Source organism: Anomaloglossus baeobatrachus, chromosome 1, assembly GCF_048569485.1.
Source record: "Anomaloglossus baeobatrachus isolate aAnoBae1 chromosome 1, aAnoBae1.hap1, whole genome shotgun sequence".
NCBI classification, from domain to species: Eukaryota; Metazoa; Chordata; class Amphibia; order Anura; family Aromobatidae; genus Anomaloglossus; species Anomaloglossus baeobatrachus.
In genome coordinates, this window is record NC_134353.1 from 227,325,602 (window position 1) to 227,345,232 (window position 19,631).

The 19,631-nt window shown below is 46.8% G+C and overlaps 1 protein-coding gene across 1 annotated transcript in view; it reads right to left on the reverse strand.

The window, feature by feature from the left end:
• The window catches only part of NAA15 (N-alpha-acetyltransferase 15, NatA auxiliary subunit), a 122,128-nt gene that overhangs the window by 95,786 nt on the left and 6,711 nt on the right, over window positions 1–19,631 (reverse strand). Inside the window, exons 2-5 of the mRNA XM_075348528.1 lie at window positions 13,662–13,746; window positions 11,350–11,454; window positions 1,689–1,846; window positions 1,170–1,304 (exon numbers count right to left, since the gene is read on the reverse strand). Coding sequence (XP_075204643.1) covers window positions 1,170–1,304; window positions 1,689–1,846; window positions 11,350–11,454; window positions 13,662–13,746 — 483 coding nt within the window. The remainder of the gene's footprint in view (window positions 1–1,169; window positions 1,305–1,688; window positions 1,847–11,349; window positions 11,455–13,661; window positions 13,747–19,631) is intronic.

Here is a 19,631-nt window from a genome sequence, read left to right on the forward strand (position 1 = left end):
GTGCATACAGGCAATGGAGATTGAGAGCATTACTGATTGTTTTCTTAGAAACAATTGTACCTGCTGATTCTAGGTCTTTCTGTAGCTCTCCACAGGCTCTCCTTGGCTGTTTGACAACTCCAGATTCTTTTTACTCCTCTGTCTGAAATCATGAGCGGAGTTGTCTGGTCGTGGACGTTTTATGGTGAAATTATGTTCTTTCCGCTTCCGGATTATGGCGCCAACAGTGCTCACTGAATCCTTCAGTAGTCTTCTGTAACCAATGACATCAGGATGTTTTGCAATCATAAGATTGCAAAGATCTTGAGACAGCTCACTGGTTTTACCCATCATGAGCTGTTTCCAGTGTGGCACCTTGGTAAGGAGACATCTTTTTATAGGCCATCGGTTGAACCAGCTGATAATTTTCACTCAGTGGCAGGATTGCTTTCTAATTACTGATAGATTTAAGCTGGTGTCATGACTTTCCATGGTTTTTGCACCTCTCCTTCTTTGTGTGGTCAATATTTTTACAGTGTCATTTTTCATTATTACACATTACTAAATTTATGGACATCTATGGTTTGATTTCCTTGCCTGTGTGAATTGAATGGCTTCTCACTGATATCTAGTGAGAAATCCATGTCAACAGCACCTTTAGAAATATGTTTGCTTAGAAATTTAGTGGCATGCTGGTGTTATTTGACCAGCTATATATATATATATATATATATATATATATATATATATATATATATATATATATATATATATATATATATATATATACTAAAATGTGTTTTATATAACAATTGTCATGCAGCTGTAAAGTTATTGATCTCTCCCCTTTCTCTCTTACTCATATAAACAAGAAGTTAAGTCACTTTCAACAACTTCTTAGCTTTCATCAGTGCAGATCTGGGTTGCGGGGAATGAAATGGTAAGCAACCTGAACTGTATACATGGGGTTCATCAAGGTAAGGAAATTAATAAAAAGTCTGACTTCTCTATGGGGTCTCTGACAACAAGCAGTATACTCAGACTCGACAGAGGAGTTAATAAAACATTATAAGATGTTGGGCAGTCAAGCAAGACTTCAAGGATGCCGACGGAGAGAATTCCTCATGCAAGGCCAACCATATTTTCAGCACAGCTGGCAATGTGGATATGAAGCAGTAACAGTCATTTACCTGTTGAGTTTTCCGAAACTCCTCAAGAATCTTTGCTGCCATCTCATAATCCTCCAGCAAATGGTATGCAATAGCATATCCAATCCAAGAGGCTCTCTGCGCGGGTCGGAGCTGCAGCAATTGATATCTTGTTTCCTGAAAAACATTTTTTAGAGCTTGAAAATACGACTACAAATTATTCATTCTACAGCGCTGTGTGAGTGTTAATAATCAGAAATAGCAAGATTAATGCCCAGATTGTTGGTGAGAAGCCAATGAATGGGACTCACAAATTAGCTTGGGCTTTACATAAAACACTTGATTTTGTATAATAAGCAGTGGAGGAGAGGTCCAATCACCAGATCTACGGAGCCTTCTTGAAAGGCATGTCATGTGGATTGCTCTTGCACATTTGGCCTAAAGGAATGTGCCGATTTACATAAACTCATTCTTAAAAAGTTTGAGTATGAAAAATGTGAAGATTAGTTCATTAGTTGCAGATTTCAAAGTCACTTGGAAGTAGAGAAAAATTGCACATACCCGGTAACCTTCCAGGTCCCTCATCTGGATCTGAAGTAAAGAAAGGTCCCGCAGGATCTGCAGATTGTCTTTATCCCATTTCAGAGCATTCCTGTAACACTTGATGGCTTCATCATATTTTTTATCAGATCTTTGCAGTAAGCCATACACATGCCAGCCTGGACGACCAAAGTTAAGGCAAATAGAACTCAAACCTCAAAGCATAAAATAAGCACTACAAGGGGAATATAGAAAATGTGGCTCAAAGAACGACTATATATTGTGCAATTACACTGCAAGTGTAAAAAGTTCTCACAAATATTAGAAAACTAAAAAACTGGCCTCTAAATGGGTTTCTGGGAGTAATTATACAGCGGATTAAGGGAAATCTCTCAGCAAGATCCACTCCTATAAACAGTTTATATGGCATGTAAAGCAGTGAAAGATACACTGAGCCATCACTAAGAGGACGGCACAAGGGATGGACAAAGTACAACAAAAGGTGCGACATTAAGGTTCTCAACTGTTCATCGTCATCTAACAAAGCACAAGGAACCTGCAGAAAATCAAACAAACTGGACACAATCCATCATGCAATCGTGCACTAAAATTAATTTCCAATCATAAATTTCCAGATAGAGAAAAGCCAGAGTTGAAAAGTAACGTTTTTCGACCTTTAACAGATCTTAGAATACAAAAAAAAGAAAAACCTTTCCAAATTCACAGGTAAGAACACTTAAAGACTGAAACACTTAGTTCCAACTCAAGCTTTGCTGTCTATTTGGATCTTCATCAATGTGATATTAAGACGTTGTGGTTTTAAGGCCTCTTTTACACGTCCTCGTCTCCGGTACGTGTTTGGTCCTTTTCCTCACGTACCGGAGACATAGGCACAAGTAGACCCATTAAAATCAATGGGTCTGCGCTCACGTGCGTGTTCTGCCATGGACCGTGTTTACGTGTGGAGCATATGTGTGTCCGTGTGCTCCATACGTCAACATATCAGTTTTTCTCCGGCATCACATGGAACGCAAACAGACCACACGGAGTTGTTCCGTGTGACACGCGCCAGAGAAAACACGTGTTTGAGAAAAAAAAAAAAAACACTTTACTCACCTTCTCCAGCCCTCCTGTCTCTGCCGCTGCTGTCACTTGCTTCCGACCGCCGCTCATTATGCTCATTGCATATTCACTGCAATGCGGGCCGGAAGCTGCAGCAGCAGGAGTCGGCAGGACCGGAGACCGTAGATCAGCACCATTGACAGCGATGCCAGGGACAGGTGAGCAGAAAGTTTCTGTTCTCCGTGTGTTATCACGGATAGCACACGGAGAACACACGTGTGCCATAAACACGGGTCACGTAGGGCAAAATGCACCTCTGACACGTCCGTGAAAAATGTGCCTGGTTTTTCAAGAACGTGTGATAGAGGCCTAAAGAAGCGTCGGATAGCATGATGGAATGTATCCATTTTTTAAGGATTGAATAATGAAATACTGCATCCTGGGGCGGCACGGTGGCTCAGTGGTTAGCACTGCAGTCTTGCAGCGCTGGGGTCCTGGGTTCAAATCCCACCAAGGACAACATCTGCAAGGAGTTTGTATGTTCTCCCTGTGTTTGCGTGGGTTTCCTCCGGGTGCTCCGGTTTCCTCCCACACTCCAAAGACATACAGATAGGGACTTTAGATTGTGAGCCCCAATGGGGACAGCATTCCTGATGTATGTAAAGCGCTGCGGAATATGTTAGCGCTATATAAAAATAAAGATTTGATTTTTTTTTTTTTTGATCCTGAGGTTAAGTGCTCTGGGTGCGGAAAAATAATTAACACCTCAGCTGCATAATGGTAAAATTGTGGATTTATCCAGATTCAGGCAACAAAAAGCAGGTAAAAAGGTACCAGTGAGAGTAATAGGAGATCTGAGGATGTGCTAGGTTATACTCTCTTCCCAAATTACTGAAATTCAAGAGTTTTTACTTTTCAGTATCTGCCAATACTGCAACAAGTGAGGTTGTGAAAAAATACATCTGCTATTTCCATCAAATGTATCCTCCCCCTAAATAATAGGTAAATGAGCTGTTAAAGGGAATGTGATTTTTTATTAATATGGGCATAAAGGTGACAAAGGTGAAATTAGCCATACCTGTGTGCCTCCTGGATGAGGGGTCATTTGGTAAAAATCCTCTTTTATTTCTTCTATCTTCCGTGCTATGTGGTGTGCGCTGCCCGGAAGGTAAGCTGGTCTCCTGTCTTCATTATTCAGGAGTCCTCCTCTTCTTCTCTTCAAAGTCCCTGTGACGTTAGGTGCGCGACTGGAAATCCCACACATGCGCATTCTGCCTGCCGTTTCTCCCCTGCACTGTGAAGCAGCAGTGACTCCCTGGCGCCTGCACACAGCAAAATAGAAGCCTGTGCTCACAGAAGGGTGGAACAGTGCAGGAAGAAACGGCAGGCATAATGCGCAGGCACGAGATTTCCAACCATGCACCTGATGTCACAGGGACACGAGGGAAAAGAAGGGGTGGAGGAATCCTGTATAATGAAGACCGGAGGACAGCTTATCTTCTGCGCAGTGCACACCCCATAGCCTGGAAGACAGGAGATACAAGAGAGGATTTTTGCCAACTGACCCCTCATCAAGGAGGCATACAAGTATAGCTAATTTTCCTAAGGATGACAGATTCCCTTTATAAGGAACTGGTCACCTGATTTTTCAGGTGTATATTATATTCCAGATTCCGCTGTATACCCCCCCTCACCCACCCCCCCCCAAAAAAAGAGAAATTTTGTTACTTACCGTAAATTCTTTTTCTTGTAGTTCCGTCATGGGAGACCCAGACCATGGGTGTATAGCTACTGCCTCCGGAGGACACACAAAGTACTACACTCAAAACGTGTAGCTCCACCCTCCTAGCATATACACCCCCTGCTAGCCAGTCCTAGCCAGTTTAGTGCAAAAGCTGAAGGAGGACATCCACCCACAAGAAGAGACAGAGTAAAACCCGGAAGAACCGGAACCTCTGTCTACAACAACAACAGCCGGTGAAGACACACGGAACAAGAAACCTGCCAACAGGCAATAGGGAGGGTGCTGGGTCTCCCATGACGGAACTACAAGAAAAAGAATTTACGGTAAGTAACAAAATTCTCTTTTTCTTTAACGTTCCTATGGGAGACCCAGACCATGGGACGTTCTAAAGCAGTCCATGGGTGGGAAGAAACAGACAACTGAGAAGCAGGCGAAATCTAACTTCACAAATGGGCGACAGACGCCTGAAAGAGGCGTCTGCCCAAGCCCGCGTCTGCCAAAGCATGAGCATGCCTTGGGTAGTGCTTCGAAAAAGTATGCAGACTAATCCGAGCGGCAGTCTGACAGACCTACTGAGCCGTAGCCTGGTGCCTGAAAGCCCAAAAGGCACCGACAGCTCTGATCAAGTGTGCCCTGATCCCCGGCGGGGAAGGTACTTGAGTACACTTGTAGGCATCGGAAATGGCCGACCTAAGCCAACGAACCAGGGTCGGCTTAGATGCCGAGAGACTGCTACGCTGACCAGTGGTCAGCACCAGAGAGAGGTGCACCGCCTAATAACGGCGGTGCGAGACACATAGATCCGGAGCGCCCGCACCAGATCCAGGATATGCAACGCTTCCTCAAAGCGATGAACAGGAGCCGGACAAAAGGAAGGCAGGAAAATTGCCCTGGATAAGGTGGAAGCAGTAACCACCCTAGGGAAAAAGTCCGGAGTCGGACAGAGACCACCTTGTCTTGATGAAAAAGACCAAAAAAGGGGGTGACTCCGAAGAGAGTGCAGCCAAAACTCTCTGACGAGAAATTATGGCCACTAGAAAGACTACTTTCTGTGAAAGATGAAACAAAGAAACCTCCCTAAGAGGCGCAAAGGGGGGTTTCCGGGAACCGTGAGGACCGGATTAAGGTCCCAGGGCTCCATAGGCCGCCGGTAAGGCGGAATGATATGAGATGCGCCCTTGAAGGAGCGCACCGGAGCCAGTCGGACGATACGCCGCTGGCACACACTGACAGAGCCGAGACCTGTCCCCTAATGAGGGATAGTCCTAGCTGTAGACCGGACTGTGGAAGGGACAGGAGGGTCGGCAAGGCCAAAAAGGCCAAAGGACACTTTAGAGCTCGAGTCAAAGTGGAGATGACTTCAGGAAGGATACCAGAAGTCGTCAAGATCCAGGACTCAAGAGCCACGCCGTCAATCTTAGAGTCCAGAATTCTGGCGGAAAAAAACGGACCTTTTGAGAGAAGGTCTGGACGGTCCGGAAGATGCCATGGCAACCCAACGGACAGATGGAGCAGGTCAGGGTACCAAGCCTGCCTGGGTCAGGCTGGAGTATGAGAATGACCCGACGGCCCTCTTTACTGATCTTGCGCAGGACTCTGGACAAGAGCTAGAGGGTGAAACACGTAAAAGAGACGAAACTGGGACCAAACATGAACCAGTGCGTCTGCCGCAAAACCTGAGGATCGTGGACCACGGTTGGACAGCTGAAATAGTCTGCCTCGCAGTTTTCACATCTAGGATGTGGGCTGCGGATACGGTGGACTAGGAGTCCCTCGTCCACTGAAGAATGCGTTGAGCCGCCAACATTGCCAGGGGGCTGAGTGTCCCGCCCTGGAAGTTGATGTAGGAAAACGCTGTCACGTTGTCCGACTGGTCTCGAATGTGCCTAGCCGCCAACAGATGGTGAAAGGCTTAGAGAGCTAGAAATACAGCTCTGATTTCCAGCACATTGATCTAGAGGGCTGATTCGGACAGAGTCCAAGCGCCCTGCGCTCCACGGTGGAGATATACTGCTCCCAAGGCGGATAGACTAGCATCCTGGTGAGGATCACCCGGGACGGGGCCAGGAAGGAGCGTCCCTGAGACAGAGTGGCCGAAGCCACCACTGAAACGAGCCCCTGGTCAGTGGCGAAGCCACCACCCCGTGGAAGGAGGAAGTTCGCTTGTACAGCGGAAAACATCCAGTCTCAGAGGACGCAGGAGAAACTGGGCAAGGAATCGCTTCCATTGACGCCACCATCTGACCAGCACCTGTATTCGGTGCCTGATAGAACGACGTCGACCGCCAGCGGAGGGACTACTGTTCGACTAAGAGCAGCTTCACAATTGCCGACAGAGTCTCGAATTGCGTCCCTGGGAACCTCTGGTTCGAAGTCAGAGTGGACTTGGACAGAATGACAAGCCACCCGAATTGGTTAGAGTGGCGAGAGTGAGCGAAGCACTCTGCTAAGAGTCTGCACTGGATGAAGCCCCGACAAGAAGACCGTCCAGGGCAAAAGATCACTGCCAATCCCTAGAGGTGCAGGACCCTAATCACAGCTGCCCCAATGAGAATACTCGAGGGGCCGTGGCTAACCCCAAGGGAAGAGCCACGAATTGGACCACTCCGATTGCAAAACGTAGCCAACGCTGGTGTGAAACTGCGATTGACACCTGCAGATAGGCATCTCTGATGCCGATGGCTGCTAGGGAATCTCCTAGGGTTCTTGATTGATCTGGTGAAAAACACACGGAACAAGACCGAGACTCCATGTGAAAACGCCACACCTGACCATGCGCTTGAAAAGCTAAAGATCCAGGTCGGAAGGCACCGCCCTCTTCGGGGACTAGGAATAGATGTAAGCAGAAATCTCAGAACCGTTCCCAGTCGGGAACCGGTACAATTACTCCATTGGCCTGCAAGAAATGCCACGGCCTGTGAGAAGGCGGCGGCCTTGGAGCCGGGGGGAGTTGACAGAAAAAATCTGTTTGGCGGGTGGATAGAATTCCATCCTGTAGCCATGGGAGATATAATCCCGCCCCCACTGAACGGAGACGTGGTAAAACCATACGTCGCCAAGTGGGAGAGCCTGCCACCGACCAAAGACATTGTTGGCGTGGCTAGATAGCTCGGAGGAAGCTGACTCAGTGGCAGCATCTCCTGCGGTCTTCTAAAAGACGCAGCTTCGAACGCCATTTGGGTCTAAGAACCTTGGCCGAGCTAGTGGACGAGGCCGAGGGCTTAGAGAACGATCAGATGGAGGAACGGAAACAACCGAAACCTCAACTGATTCCTGCCCTGGACAGGTTCCCTGGTTTAGGTTTGTGGCAAGGAAGAACTCTCCCCGCCAAGAGCTTCCTTAATTTCATCCAGTTGGTTCCGAAGAGACTGGTCCCAACAAAAGGGAGCCCAGCAAGGAACTTCTATAGAAGCATCTGGCTTCCATTTCCGAAGCCACAGGAGCCTGTGGATAGCGGGGAAATTAGCCGAGGCCACCGCCGTGCGGTGTCCAGCATGGCAGACATGGCATAGGATGAAAAGTCTGGAAGTTCAGGCAACCGTTTCGGGCATAGAGTCCCTGTGAGGGAATGCATCTCCTCCAGAGAAGCAGAGAAGGCTACAAAAAAAACGCACTGCTGTAAAGCTGAGGAGAACGAAGCTCCTGCCGCCCCCATTACAGATTTGGCCAGAAGGACAACCTGGCGGACCGCAAAACCTTAAGAGAGGAGCCATCAGCCACTGACATAACGGTCCGGGCTGAGCCACCTGAGGTGAATGAGCCCACTTCGTGACCACCATTGGTGGACAGGGAAAAAACAGTCCTCAGAATCACGCTTCATGGGAAGCGACTGTCAGAGCGGACCCTGGGCTTGGTCACAGTGGCCTGAAAACTGGAGTGGTTAAGGAACACACATTGTGTTCTCCTAGGAAAAGTAACTCCGGCGGATTGAGGTCCAGTACAAAATTATTGTACCGTGGGATCCCTATAGAGGTGCCGTCAGCCACTGATACAACTATCCGGGCTGAAAGTCTAGACACCGGAGGGACCACCCTTGGCGAATGAGCTCACTCCTTGACCACCTCTGATGGGAGGGGGAAACAGGCAGCAGAACCCCGCTTTGGGGTCTGACAGGACAGGCTGTGGGCTTGGACACAGTGGGCTGAAAACTGGAGTGGTTAAGGAACACACTCCTTGTCCTGTTAAAGGTATACTGATGCCCTTCTGCCAGCGGGGAATACTCCCCTGATACAGGCGGATGGAGGTCCAGTACAAGTATAATGGACGCAATCCAATCATTAGCATCTGCGTCACCTACGGACGGATCAATGGTACATAAAGTAGCGTCCGAGCCCCTGGTAGAGACATCCTCCTCGTCCAGTGAATCAGCTCGTATCAGAGCTGCGGGACGGGGAGGACAGGGGACCCTGCGTCTCCCTGTCAGGAGGACGGGGTCTGAGACCAGAAGGAGAGTCCTCTGTGAGCTTTGCTGAGCGAGCTGTAGCAGAAAACGCCCTGAGAAGGGGGCTGCATGCTCAGCAGATTCCGGGACCTCGGTACAGCCGTACGAGACTACATGCTGCATATAAAAAACAGCCTTGCAGCCTCGCTCTGTGAGACATGCTGCAGAGGTGGGGGCTCTGTCCTAGAATGGCCCCCAGCATATATAAACAGATAAAATAAGCAGCTGCACAAACCGGAGGTTGTGGCTGCCAGATCGTTTAAACAGACATGTCTGTGCCCCCAGTCCCTCAGCCCAGGCCCCCACTTGTCACAATGAGGTATCTCTGTGCCCATGCAGGCACAGAGAACGCTGAGAAAATGGCGACCGGAGCGAGGAGATGGGGCGGGGCCTACTCTGAGAGCGGCAAATGAGGTAGCCAGGGGAGGGAATCCTTCCTCAGTGAGGAGTGTCCCTTCCCTATGCTGCGCAGCCGCTGGGCGGAGCCACACTGTCCCTCTGCATGACTGACATGCAGAGGCAGTGGAAACCGAAACTAGGCCTCAGGCGAAGCCGGGGCCTAGAGTAAAACATGCGGCCGGCGAGCAGGCACCATCGGCGCGGTTCTCCAGTGAAAACTGGAGAACCGGCCGGAAATGTTAACACAAACATAAAACACACTCCCCCAATAAATAAAGTATAAAGGACCCCTGGAAAGACCACTTTCTGTGGTAATAACGTCTCATATACTTAGCTTGTGAGACGCAGGTTGCCAGGTCCCTGGGGGGTGATAGCTCCGTCCAGCAGGATCCTGAAAAAGGGCTGCGGATGGAGACCGGTCTCCTGCAAAGCAGTGAGAACCGTGTTGGCTCCCACTTCAAGCCAGAGCCCAAGGGATGGTGAAGGAGCGCGGCATGAGAAGGCTCCAGCCTTGGAAAATCAACCTTAACAGCACCGCCGACACAGTGGGGTGAGAAGGGACATGCCGGGAGTCCAGCTGGACCCGCTTTTCTTCCAAATCTTTGATCCAAAAGGAAAAATCAAAAATCAAAATCAGAGAATGCATGTGTGTGTGATCCTCCTGAAACACAAAGCATTGAACTGGCTAGGACTGGCTAGCAGGGGGTGTATATGCTAGGAGGGAGGAGCTACACGTTTTGAGTGTAGTACTTTGTGTGTCCTCCGGAGGCAGTAGCTATACACCCATGGTCTGGGTCTCCCATAGGAACGTTAAAGAAACAATCTTTTTATAATCTCCCATGTTGTATGCAAATCTGGACAGTACGGTCTGCACCTGTCCCTCCACTCCGCTCCTGATCGCCGTCCTCTTCCTCTGATTGATGTGGATGACATCTCCTGCGTCATCCACATAGGCGGGGGAAATCTCGTGCCTGCGCACTTTGCTCTGACCTACTGTGGGGAGAGCCTAAAACATAAGTGCGCATGGACGAGCTGCTGATGTGTATGCCCAGGCGTGAGATTACGCCTGCCTACATTTTCATCTACATAGCTAGCAAAATCTGACACCTTAACAGACATATCACCGGCTCGCGCATGCACACTTATGTTTTAGACTCCGCCAGCAATAGGGTGCTGCTGAAGGTGGTAGTCTTACTTTTCACAAGAAAAATCTGATGACATGTTCCCTTTAAGATCTATGGGCCAAACAAACATATACCTGAGAATCTTAACTGAAAGGAGGCGTTACCAGTGTGAGACATGTCATGACTGAGTGTGCTCTTATAATCACATACAGTACTGCAATGGGAGCAGAGGCAACAAAGTACAGCAGAGTTTAACCATGTCTCCTTACAATCACAACAGGCACATTTTCAGCTGTCTTCTCACAGTTGTCAGTTCTGCTGTACTGCCCTTCCCCCACACTGGCTGCCTGTGAGAGCACAGCTACAGCAAATGTTTGTAACTAAACAAACTTCACCTCTGCTGCCCCGTGGTATCTCTGCTCTCGTATTGGCTCTAGTATCACTGTAGACTTGTTTGTGATAATACGAGCAAAGTGTCAGTCATTACATGTCTCACACTGATAGCGTCCCCTTTTATTTACCATAAGCACTGGAGGCAGATTCTCAGGGAGATCTATGTCCGGCCCATAGATCTTCAAGGCTTATATACACATGAGAAAAACATGCATTTCTCTGGAATAAGACATTGGATCACAGATGTCAAGAAATCAATTTTTTCAACTTTCTATGACCTATATGTTTATATAGACGGCTAAGGAGGGCTGATCCTACTGACAAATTATCTTTAACGTACGTTATTAAACAAAAAAAAACAAACAAAAAAAAAGTACAAACTCCGTTACTTTTTTTATTCATTAAAAAACTAATGAAAAATAAACATCTGAAATCACTTCCACGTACAATACACATTAGTTATTGGGTTTCGGAGTTTCACAACTGCATAATAGAATATGAAAAATCATAAAAGGATACAGACATGACTTTTCAGGTCATTCCTTAGTCCGCGGCGTACAAGATCATAAGCATCTTCTTTCTTCCCAAGACAATTTAAAGTCAATCCTTTCATTGCTAGGGTTTCTTTAGGGGAGGAAACAAAGATGTGTCTGTATTTTCTTGTAAAACACTGAAATATGTCCACAAATTACAATGAAAAACGGGACTGACAGCATCTCGCTATGTAGATGAATGTAGTGATATGAGGACATAACCGTGAACAGAAGGCTTGTAGCAATGCACGTGGAGAGTGGCGGTTATGGCCATGTCAATGCATGTGAAGCTGCAGGATTTGTTTTTATGTACTAATATACTGTATATACACATAAATGGTAACAAAAAAGATGGAAAAGCCTGTGGTATTGACATTGGGTGCATGCACATCACTTCTGTAAACTGGGATGTACACTAAAAGGAAAAAGTTAGCAATGTCACAATTCACAAGGTCCCTTTATACTCTTGACAGCTTTTATTAGACTACATGTAAGGCTATCAAAACAAGAACAAGAGAGGCGATCAACAGTTCAATACATATTTTTATTTTGTATAAGTATTCATAAAAATGTGGACAAGTGAGGGGAGGAAAACACGGTATACATCACCGCAAACATTTAGGTATAGGATAATAGTGTGCCAATTATCTCCAATAATACAAGATATAAGGTCATATCCATACATGTAAGGCTATGTGCGCACGTTGCGTATTTGCATGCAGTTACGCTGTGAGCTGCACCACAGCGTAACTGCATGCGTCCTGCGTCCTCAGCATAATCTATGAAGATTATGCAGGAGACGTGCGCACGTGGCGTATTAGAGCGCAGCGCTTCGGCTGCTGCCCGAAGCGCGCGTTGTAAGAAGTGACATGTCACTTATTCCGTGCGCTCTGCTTGCAGCCCCCGCTCTGTCTATGGGAGGGGGCTGCACTCAGAGTGCATGGAATCGGCTTTTTTTTTCTCATTACGGACTCTTTCAGCAGCGATTTGAAGCGCACGTGTGCTGTTCAAATCGCTGCAGAAATTTCTGCAGGGACAGAACGCTACGTGCGCACATAACCTAAGAATTTACAACTGATCTCAGACCCACAATAAGCCTTCGAGGGATTGTCCCTATTCAGAAAGCTTCTGATATGTACACTTTTCATTGCAATTAACACCTTGTGCCTTACTTACCCCCCACACAAGGGTCCAGAGAAGTATATCTGCTGCTGCCCTGGTCTCAGTTAATTAGCTGCAGCGGTAATGTCACCTTGACAAGGCTGCAGCTAATCATTGGGATCAGCAGATCTGCTAGTGTAGATGGCACAAGCCACTCAAGAGTCGCAAAGCTCAGTGATTGTCTGCAGCAATATGTCATCACCACTGGAACCAAACAACGGAGAACTAGGCAATAGTGGAGAGACAGAGCTGAACCTTGAGAGGGTAAGTAATATGCAAGTTTTTTTTTTTTTATTACAATGAACCGTATATATCAGGAGACTAAAGATGGGCGAGTATTAAAATGCTCTGGTGCTGGTTACTCAAGTGGAGCAGGTCAGACGCTCTGAGAGGGCTCAACTTGAGTAACAGGTATAATGGAAGTCAGTGATTGGGCAGTTTAGCTCTCCACCCACATAGACACAGTCATTTCCAGGGGAAAGAAGGAGGGTTCCCTCCCCCCCTTTTGACACACTACATCCGAAAATGTTGTTTCAACCCCTGTGAGAACCATTTGGAGACTGTGAATGCCTATCACTGTAGTGCCTGCTCACATCAAGCAGTGAAGCAAGCCTGTGCCTTGTGGCCATTGTTTCACGGGCGACACATCTGAGAACCCGTGGTACTCTGTTGAGCCCCACGAGTACCAAAGTAACCCAATGCTCGATCGAGTACCAAACAGTGGCGACCAGTCACGCTCATCGCTATAGGAGAGGTTTCCTGAAAGGGGACACCCTGTTATATTGCGTCTGAGATCAATCGTAAAGCCAGTTTCCAGAGATAAAAGCTGCCATCTTCTTCCATAACCAGATTTCTGCAAAAATATAAAACAGTCTGTTATTCTTACAATGAAATTTGCATATAATGGTGAGATTTGGAGCAGTGATCGGGAAAGAAGATGGAGCCATAGTAGTTTATACAACAAGGATATCTCGGCTATACTATGTAATGTGTTCAGGCTCTGGTCTTGACATCCCCTTTATACTGATCTTCTTTCCCCATACAGAAACATGGCTCCTTCACATGTGGATTCAGTACTAACAGGCACGCAAAGTGCAGAACACAAACATTATTCTTAAATCCATTGCTCATATTTACCTCCATGTTCAGAAAACTTGGGGTTGGACAGTATCTGTTTGCAAAACTTCAACCCATTTCGATATTGCTTGTGTTCGTAACATCGCTGAAAATACACAGAAATACAGTAATCAGCACTAGAACGAGCGGAGGCCGTAATGTCTCTGTATTAATAGGACACTGCTTTCCAACTTGGTTATAAACGACCAAACCCTTGTGCCCGATCCAAGGCGCAGAGGCCTCACCTGGAAGGAAATAGCAACTCATAGAGCTCAGCTGGTATAGAGCTCCGACAGCCACGAGTAATGGAGAATATAGGGGATGGAAACCGGTAATACTAAGCTGGGAGGTTTCAATGGAAATACTGCACCCCACCTTTTATAGGAAAGCCTAAGAGTGAAAATTAAAATACTAGCACTGACTAAAACCCATTCCAGTCGTAATGATACGTTCCCACAATCCAGAGACATTGCGTTCTAGAGGCAGTGCCATCCATCCTGCGAAGATGCGAGTGTTCCCACAATCAGGGTTTGGGGCGCTGTGGACTTTCGCCGTGATCTCCCACTGAGAACACTCGCATCTCCGTAAAAGCATAAATTGCCATGCTACGGCTCAGGAAGATGCGCCGCACGTCAGTGTACACTGCAGACAACAAAAAAAGTGAAAAAACACTGTGTCCAAAACGCTGTGGGCACCCATTGTGTGGACGTACCCTAAGGCTGTATGCCCATGCTGTACTTTTTGATGCGTTTTTTTTTCTTGCAGATTCTAGATCTAGATCAATACTACAAGGAAAAATACATCCCAGCGACCTGTATAACCCTGACTTGCTGTGTACATGTTGCAGATTTTTTTCTTGCGTCTGATCTAATCCACTGCAGTGTTCAATCACTACAGGGGATTATGGTATATCTGTCCATGTTGCACTTGCAGCACTGACACTTTGCCTCACACACCATGCATCCGGCAAGGTCTGTGAGGCGATCCATAGCTCAGTAACCTGGTGTCATCATGGTGACGACCCAGGGATGCCAAGGCAGCAATCAGATCCCCGTGATCACATTACCAGGACCCAATCACCAGGGAGAGGTAAGCAATTCCTCTCCCTGTCTCCTGAATGCGGTGATTGATCTCAGCATTAAGGAGGTTAAACTACCAAGCGCGGCACGAGGACTGCTCCTGGCTGCGACAGCCGGGTCTCAGCTGTAACATCAGCCGCAGACCCAGCGGCAATTGCGGAGTACAGTGCAGGAACCCCTGCAATTGCCATGATATAAAAACACTAGAAATAAAAAATGCCTAAAAATTGCTTTTTTTTCTGCTGTGTTTTTCCTGCCAAAACATGCAGTTGTGTGTAGAAATTCTGCCCACAAATCTGTTGCATGGGCACATACCCTAAAGGTTCACTAAGACAACTATGCACAAAAGAAAATCATCAATGCTGATCTAATGTTGTATTGGGGCAGAAAAAGATTGGTCGCATTAAAGGGATTATCTGGCGACATCCAGAGCCGGCATCTTCTGATCCACACCATGTCAGAGACAAGAGCACGCCTTGTAGCAGGTATGGGGGTCTGTACGTTTCAATGGAGTCTGGCAAGGGGCTTACTTTGCTTCAGTCACTGAAATCACATGCATGCTTTATCACCCCGAGCGTACACGTGTCTGAAGGTGGGCAGAGATATAATTTTCTAGTTATGTGGGTTATGTTTTATGTGGGTTTAGTGTTTATTATGTAGTTGTGAGGACACCTGTCATAGGATATGTGCGCACGCTGCAGTTTTGTTTCTACAGGAAAAAACATACCCCAAGTCAGAAAAACGCTTTAAAAAACGCATGCGCTTTCGTGCTTTTTTGCCCCAGCGTTTTTTTTTTTAACATTGTCAATGGCAAAACACAGGGAATAACGCAGTAAAGAAGTGACATGCGCTTCTTTTTTCTGCAACTAAAAGTGCAGGCAAAAAAGAAACAACGTGCGCACAGCCTTTCCTATTTTCTCATAAACTTTGCTGGGGAAGGTCATACATGCACTTTAGGACCACAAACTGCCGCAAAACTGCAGCAAAAAACGCAGCGTGTGCACAAGGCGATAGATGGAGCATGTGTTACACTGACAGAACATGGGGTACCAATTCTTTATCGCAGAGGCATCTTTGTATAGTTTTTGTCCCTTTTTTCTAATCCGCACCTTTTCTGAAGTCTTTCTATATAAATTGGCAGTGAATGTTCTACGATTATCACAATGGAGACTAGATCAGAGCAGAGCGGTGGTCCACGTGTTGTGCCATTTGAGGCTGCTCTGTAGAAAGCTGCGTCCCGGAGGACACTTCATCCTGCGCTCCGTGGAGTGGGCTGTCACCTTGAGCAGCACGCGACTTTCTACTGTAGGACACACTGCGCCCGGCTATATCCCCAATGTATGGGGAGCTTTCTGCTGCGAGTACAGAATAACTTGTCCTTGAAGCTTTTCTCAGCATCAGCGATATAAAATCACATCATCGCTCACTACACAGTGCGCTCACACGGGACAAGCAGGAGAGGACGTTTTATTAACACTTCATTTCTATATCTCTATATGCATTTGCTTAATAAATGGGGAATATATAAAACAGTTGCGCATAGTTGGGTAGCTGTGGATGTGGTAAGTGGAGACCGATGAGAAAACAGGTGGAGGGTTAAAAATACAGGCCACAAGTGCCGACTCCATATATTAAGTGCTGCGCAGCACTGAAGCTACCCACTGCCAAGACTGAGGGGTTATCAGGACATTCGTCCAGCTGTGTCCGGCATGTTCCTAGCATGCGGTGACATGGGAAGCCACTAAGCCTTCGCATTGTGTCCGGCCGCTACACGTCACCTCTCCTTACTCAGCATATGAGATTTCTGACACTGCTGGTGAGCGGGACACACACCGCATGCCAGTGACGGCAGTGTGCTAGGATACCGGATTTTTATGAAAATAAGCAACAGCAGAGGTTTTCTGCCTTTTTGGAGTAAGGCTTAAATAGAAATCCTACCTCAAAAATAAGCCCTAGCTGCAGTTCCATAATGAAGTGTCCATGCAGCTAAAAAATAATGAATACAGCAGTGCACGTCATTATAGACAGCAGACACCCCCAGAAGACCACAAAATCATACTCGCCAGATGCCGCTCGGGGCGCTGTGGAAGCGAGGACCTGCGGTGGAACGCACGCGCACACACACACACACACACACACACACACACACACACAAGGTGAAACCGTATTACTCCATAGGAACGCGAGGACCTGCAGTGGAAAGTGTTCCACCACAGGTCCTGCATGCGTTCCACAGCGCTGCCAGCCAAAATTATTAGGGTATGTGCGCACTAGGCGTTTTTGCCGCGTTTTAGCGGCGTTTTTTACCGCGTTTTTGTGCTGAAAACGCAGTGACATTGCTTCCCCAGCAATGTCAATGGGTTTTCATAAGTGCTGTCCGCACACAGCGTTTTTTTTAGCTGCGTTTTTGTGGTGACCACAAAAATGCAGCATGTCAATTATTTCTGCGTTTTCCACTGCGTTTTTCACTCATTGAATTCAATGAGATGTTAAAAACGCAATGAAAAACGCATATAGCCGCGTTTCTATGACTAGACCTGGGACCTGGCGGTGGATCACCTGATGCAGTCACCTGACGCATCAGCTGATCGTAGCCTCGCCGGCTTTTTCGCGCCCGGCCGGCTATCAGCTGATCCTGCCGTCAGGGGACTTCATCAGCTGATTACCGGCAGCTCCTGCAGCGATCGGACGGGATCAGACTCCTGTCCAATCGATCGCTGCAGGAGCTGCAGGTAATCAGCACAGCACATAAGTGAGTATTATTTTTTTTTTCTACTGATGCATCAGCTGATTGTATAAAAGCCGATTATACAATCAGCTGATGTGTGATGTGATTCAGGCACTTGATCCTGACACATCATCTGATCGCTTTGCCTTCCAGCAAACCGATCAGATGATATTGGATCCGGATTGGACGGAGCGGGACCCTGACCCAGGATTACTGCGGAGGGGGGGGGTTCTTTATTTCAATAAAGATGGAGTCACTAATTGTGTTGTGTTTTATTTCTAATAAAAATATTTTTCTGTGTGTTGTTGGTTTTTTTTTTTTTATCATTACTAGAAATTCATGGTGGCCATGTCTAATATTGGCGTGACACCATGAATTTCGGGCTTAGGGCTAGCTGATAATATACAGCTAGCCCTAACTCCATTATTACAAAGCTAGCCACCCGGCTTCAGGGCAGCTGGAAGAGTTGGATACAGCGCCAGAAGATGGCGCTTCTATGAAAGCGCCATTTTCTGGGGTGGCTGCGGACTGCAATTCGCAGTGGGGGTGCCCAGAAATCTTGGGCACCCTGCACTGTGGATTCCAATCCCCAGCTGCCTAGTTGTACCCGGCTGGACTCAAAAATTAGGCGAAGCCCACGTCATTTTTTTTTTTAATTATTTCATGAAATTCATGAAATAATTAAAAAAAAAAAAGGGCTTCTCTATATTTTTGGTTCCCATCCGGGTACAAATAGGCAGCTGGGGGTTGGGGGCAGCCCGTACCTGCCTGCTGTACCCGGCTAGCATACAAAAATATGGCGAAGCCCATGTCATTTTTTTTTCTTTTTGGGCAAAAAACTGCATACAGTCCTGGATGGAGGATGCTGAGCCTTGTAGTTCTGCAGCTGCTGTATGCTCTCCTGCATACACTAGTGAATGGAGGATGCTGAGCCTTGTAGTTCTGCAGCTGCTGTCTGCTCTCCTGCATACAATGAACATTTTGAAGAAGGAAATGACAGACCTTTTTTTTTTTTTTTTTCATCAACAATCTTTAATGGCATTGTGCACTGATTAAAAACGCAGTGAGCAAAAACGCAGCAAAAAACGCACCAAATCGCGGCAAAAACGCATGTGTTTTTGCCGCGTTTTTTAGCCGCGGGCGCGTTTTTTGAGACAAAAACGCACATAAAAACGCAGCGTGAAAAAAACGCCTAGTGCGCACATACCCTTACTGTATCCCTGGATGTTTGTGTGTGTGATGTTCCTGCGATCTGATTGTATGCGAGTGCTGGCCAGAAGCAGGGGAGGACCACTGTGGAGCCCACAAGGACCTGCTGAGGTAGCCCACTGTGGATCGCAGGAGGACCAGGGAGTGACACAGATGTCAGGGATCTGGCAAGTATGATTCTCCAGAGGGGTGTCTGCCTTTTTGGGGGCTACACTTGCCCCCAATCTGTGTTTACCCAAAAATAAGCCCTACCACATTCTTCTGGGAAAGAAATAATATAAAACAGTGTCTAATTTTGGGGGGAAAACATTGTATGCAGACATCCTACATGCCTGAATCTGTACATGTCCTCACAGAATCAGACCCCATAGATATCTATTCATTGTTTCCAGTCGTCTGGCTGCCATTGGGACAGATTGATTCCACAGCCAAAACAAAAAATGGTTGTGTTCAGCTTTATGTGGCTGCTAATGTTGGGCCAGAGCACAGCCTCAAAGCTTGTGTCATCAGGGCTAGCTTTTTCCTACAGCAGTTATAGAGTACCGGATAAGCCCTTCTTTATGGCCCTACGGTTCTGCATAAACAAATGAAATCTATACTTATCTCACACCGCTCTGTTCCTCTGCTCGGCTGAAGTTGTGACTGCTGCAGCTGATCATTGGAAGTTGATTGACTGCAGCAGTCATGTGACAAAGTTTATGTTCGGAGTCCAGTGGGGGACACAGGGTTGAGGGGAAAATTGGCACTAGTCTGTGAGTTAAGCATGCATTTTATCTCATTTATGCAGCACCCTGGGGCCATGTCCTGTACTGGAGAACAATATACTCCACATATATATATACATATATATACACACACACACTATATATATGTACTATGATTGGATTCATGCAGTCTGCTCACATATTCCACATCTATATATTGATGATATGTTACTAAGCTACTATGGAATAGAAATAATTGAAAAGTAATAAA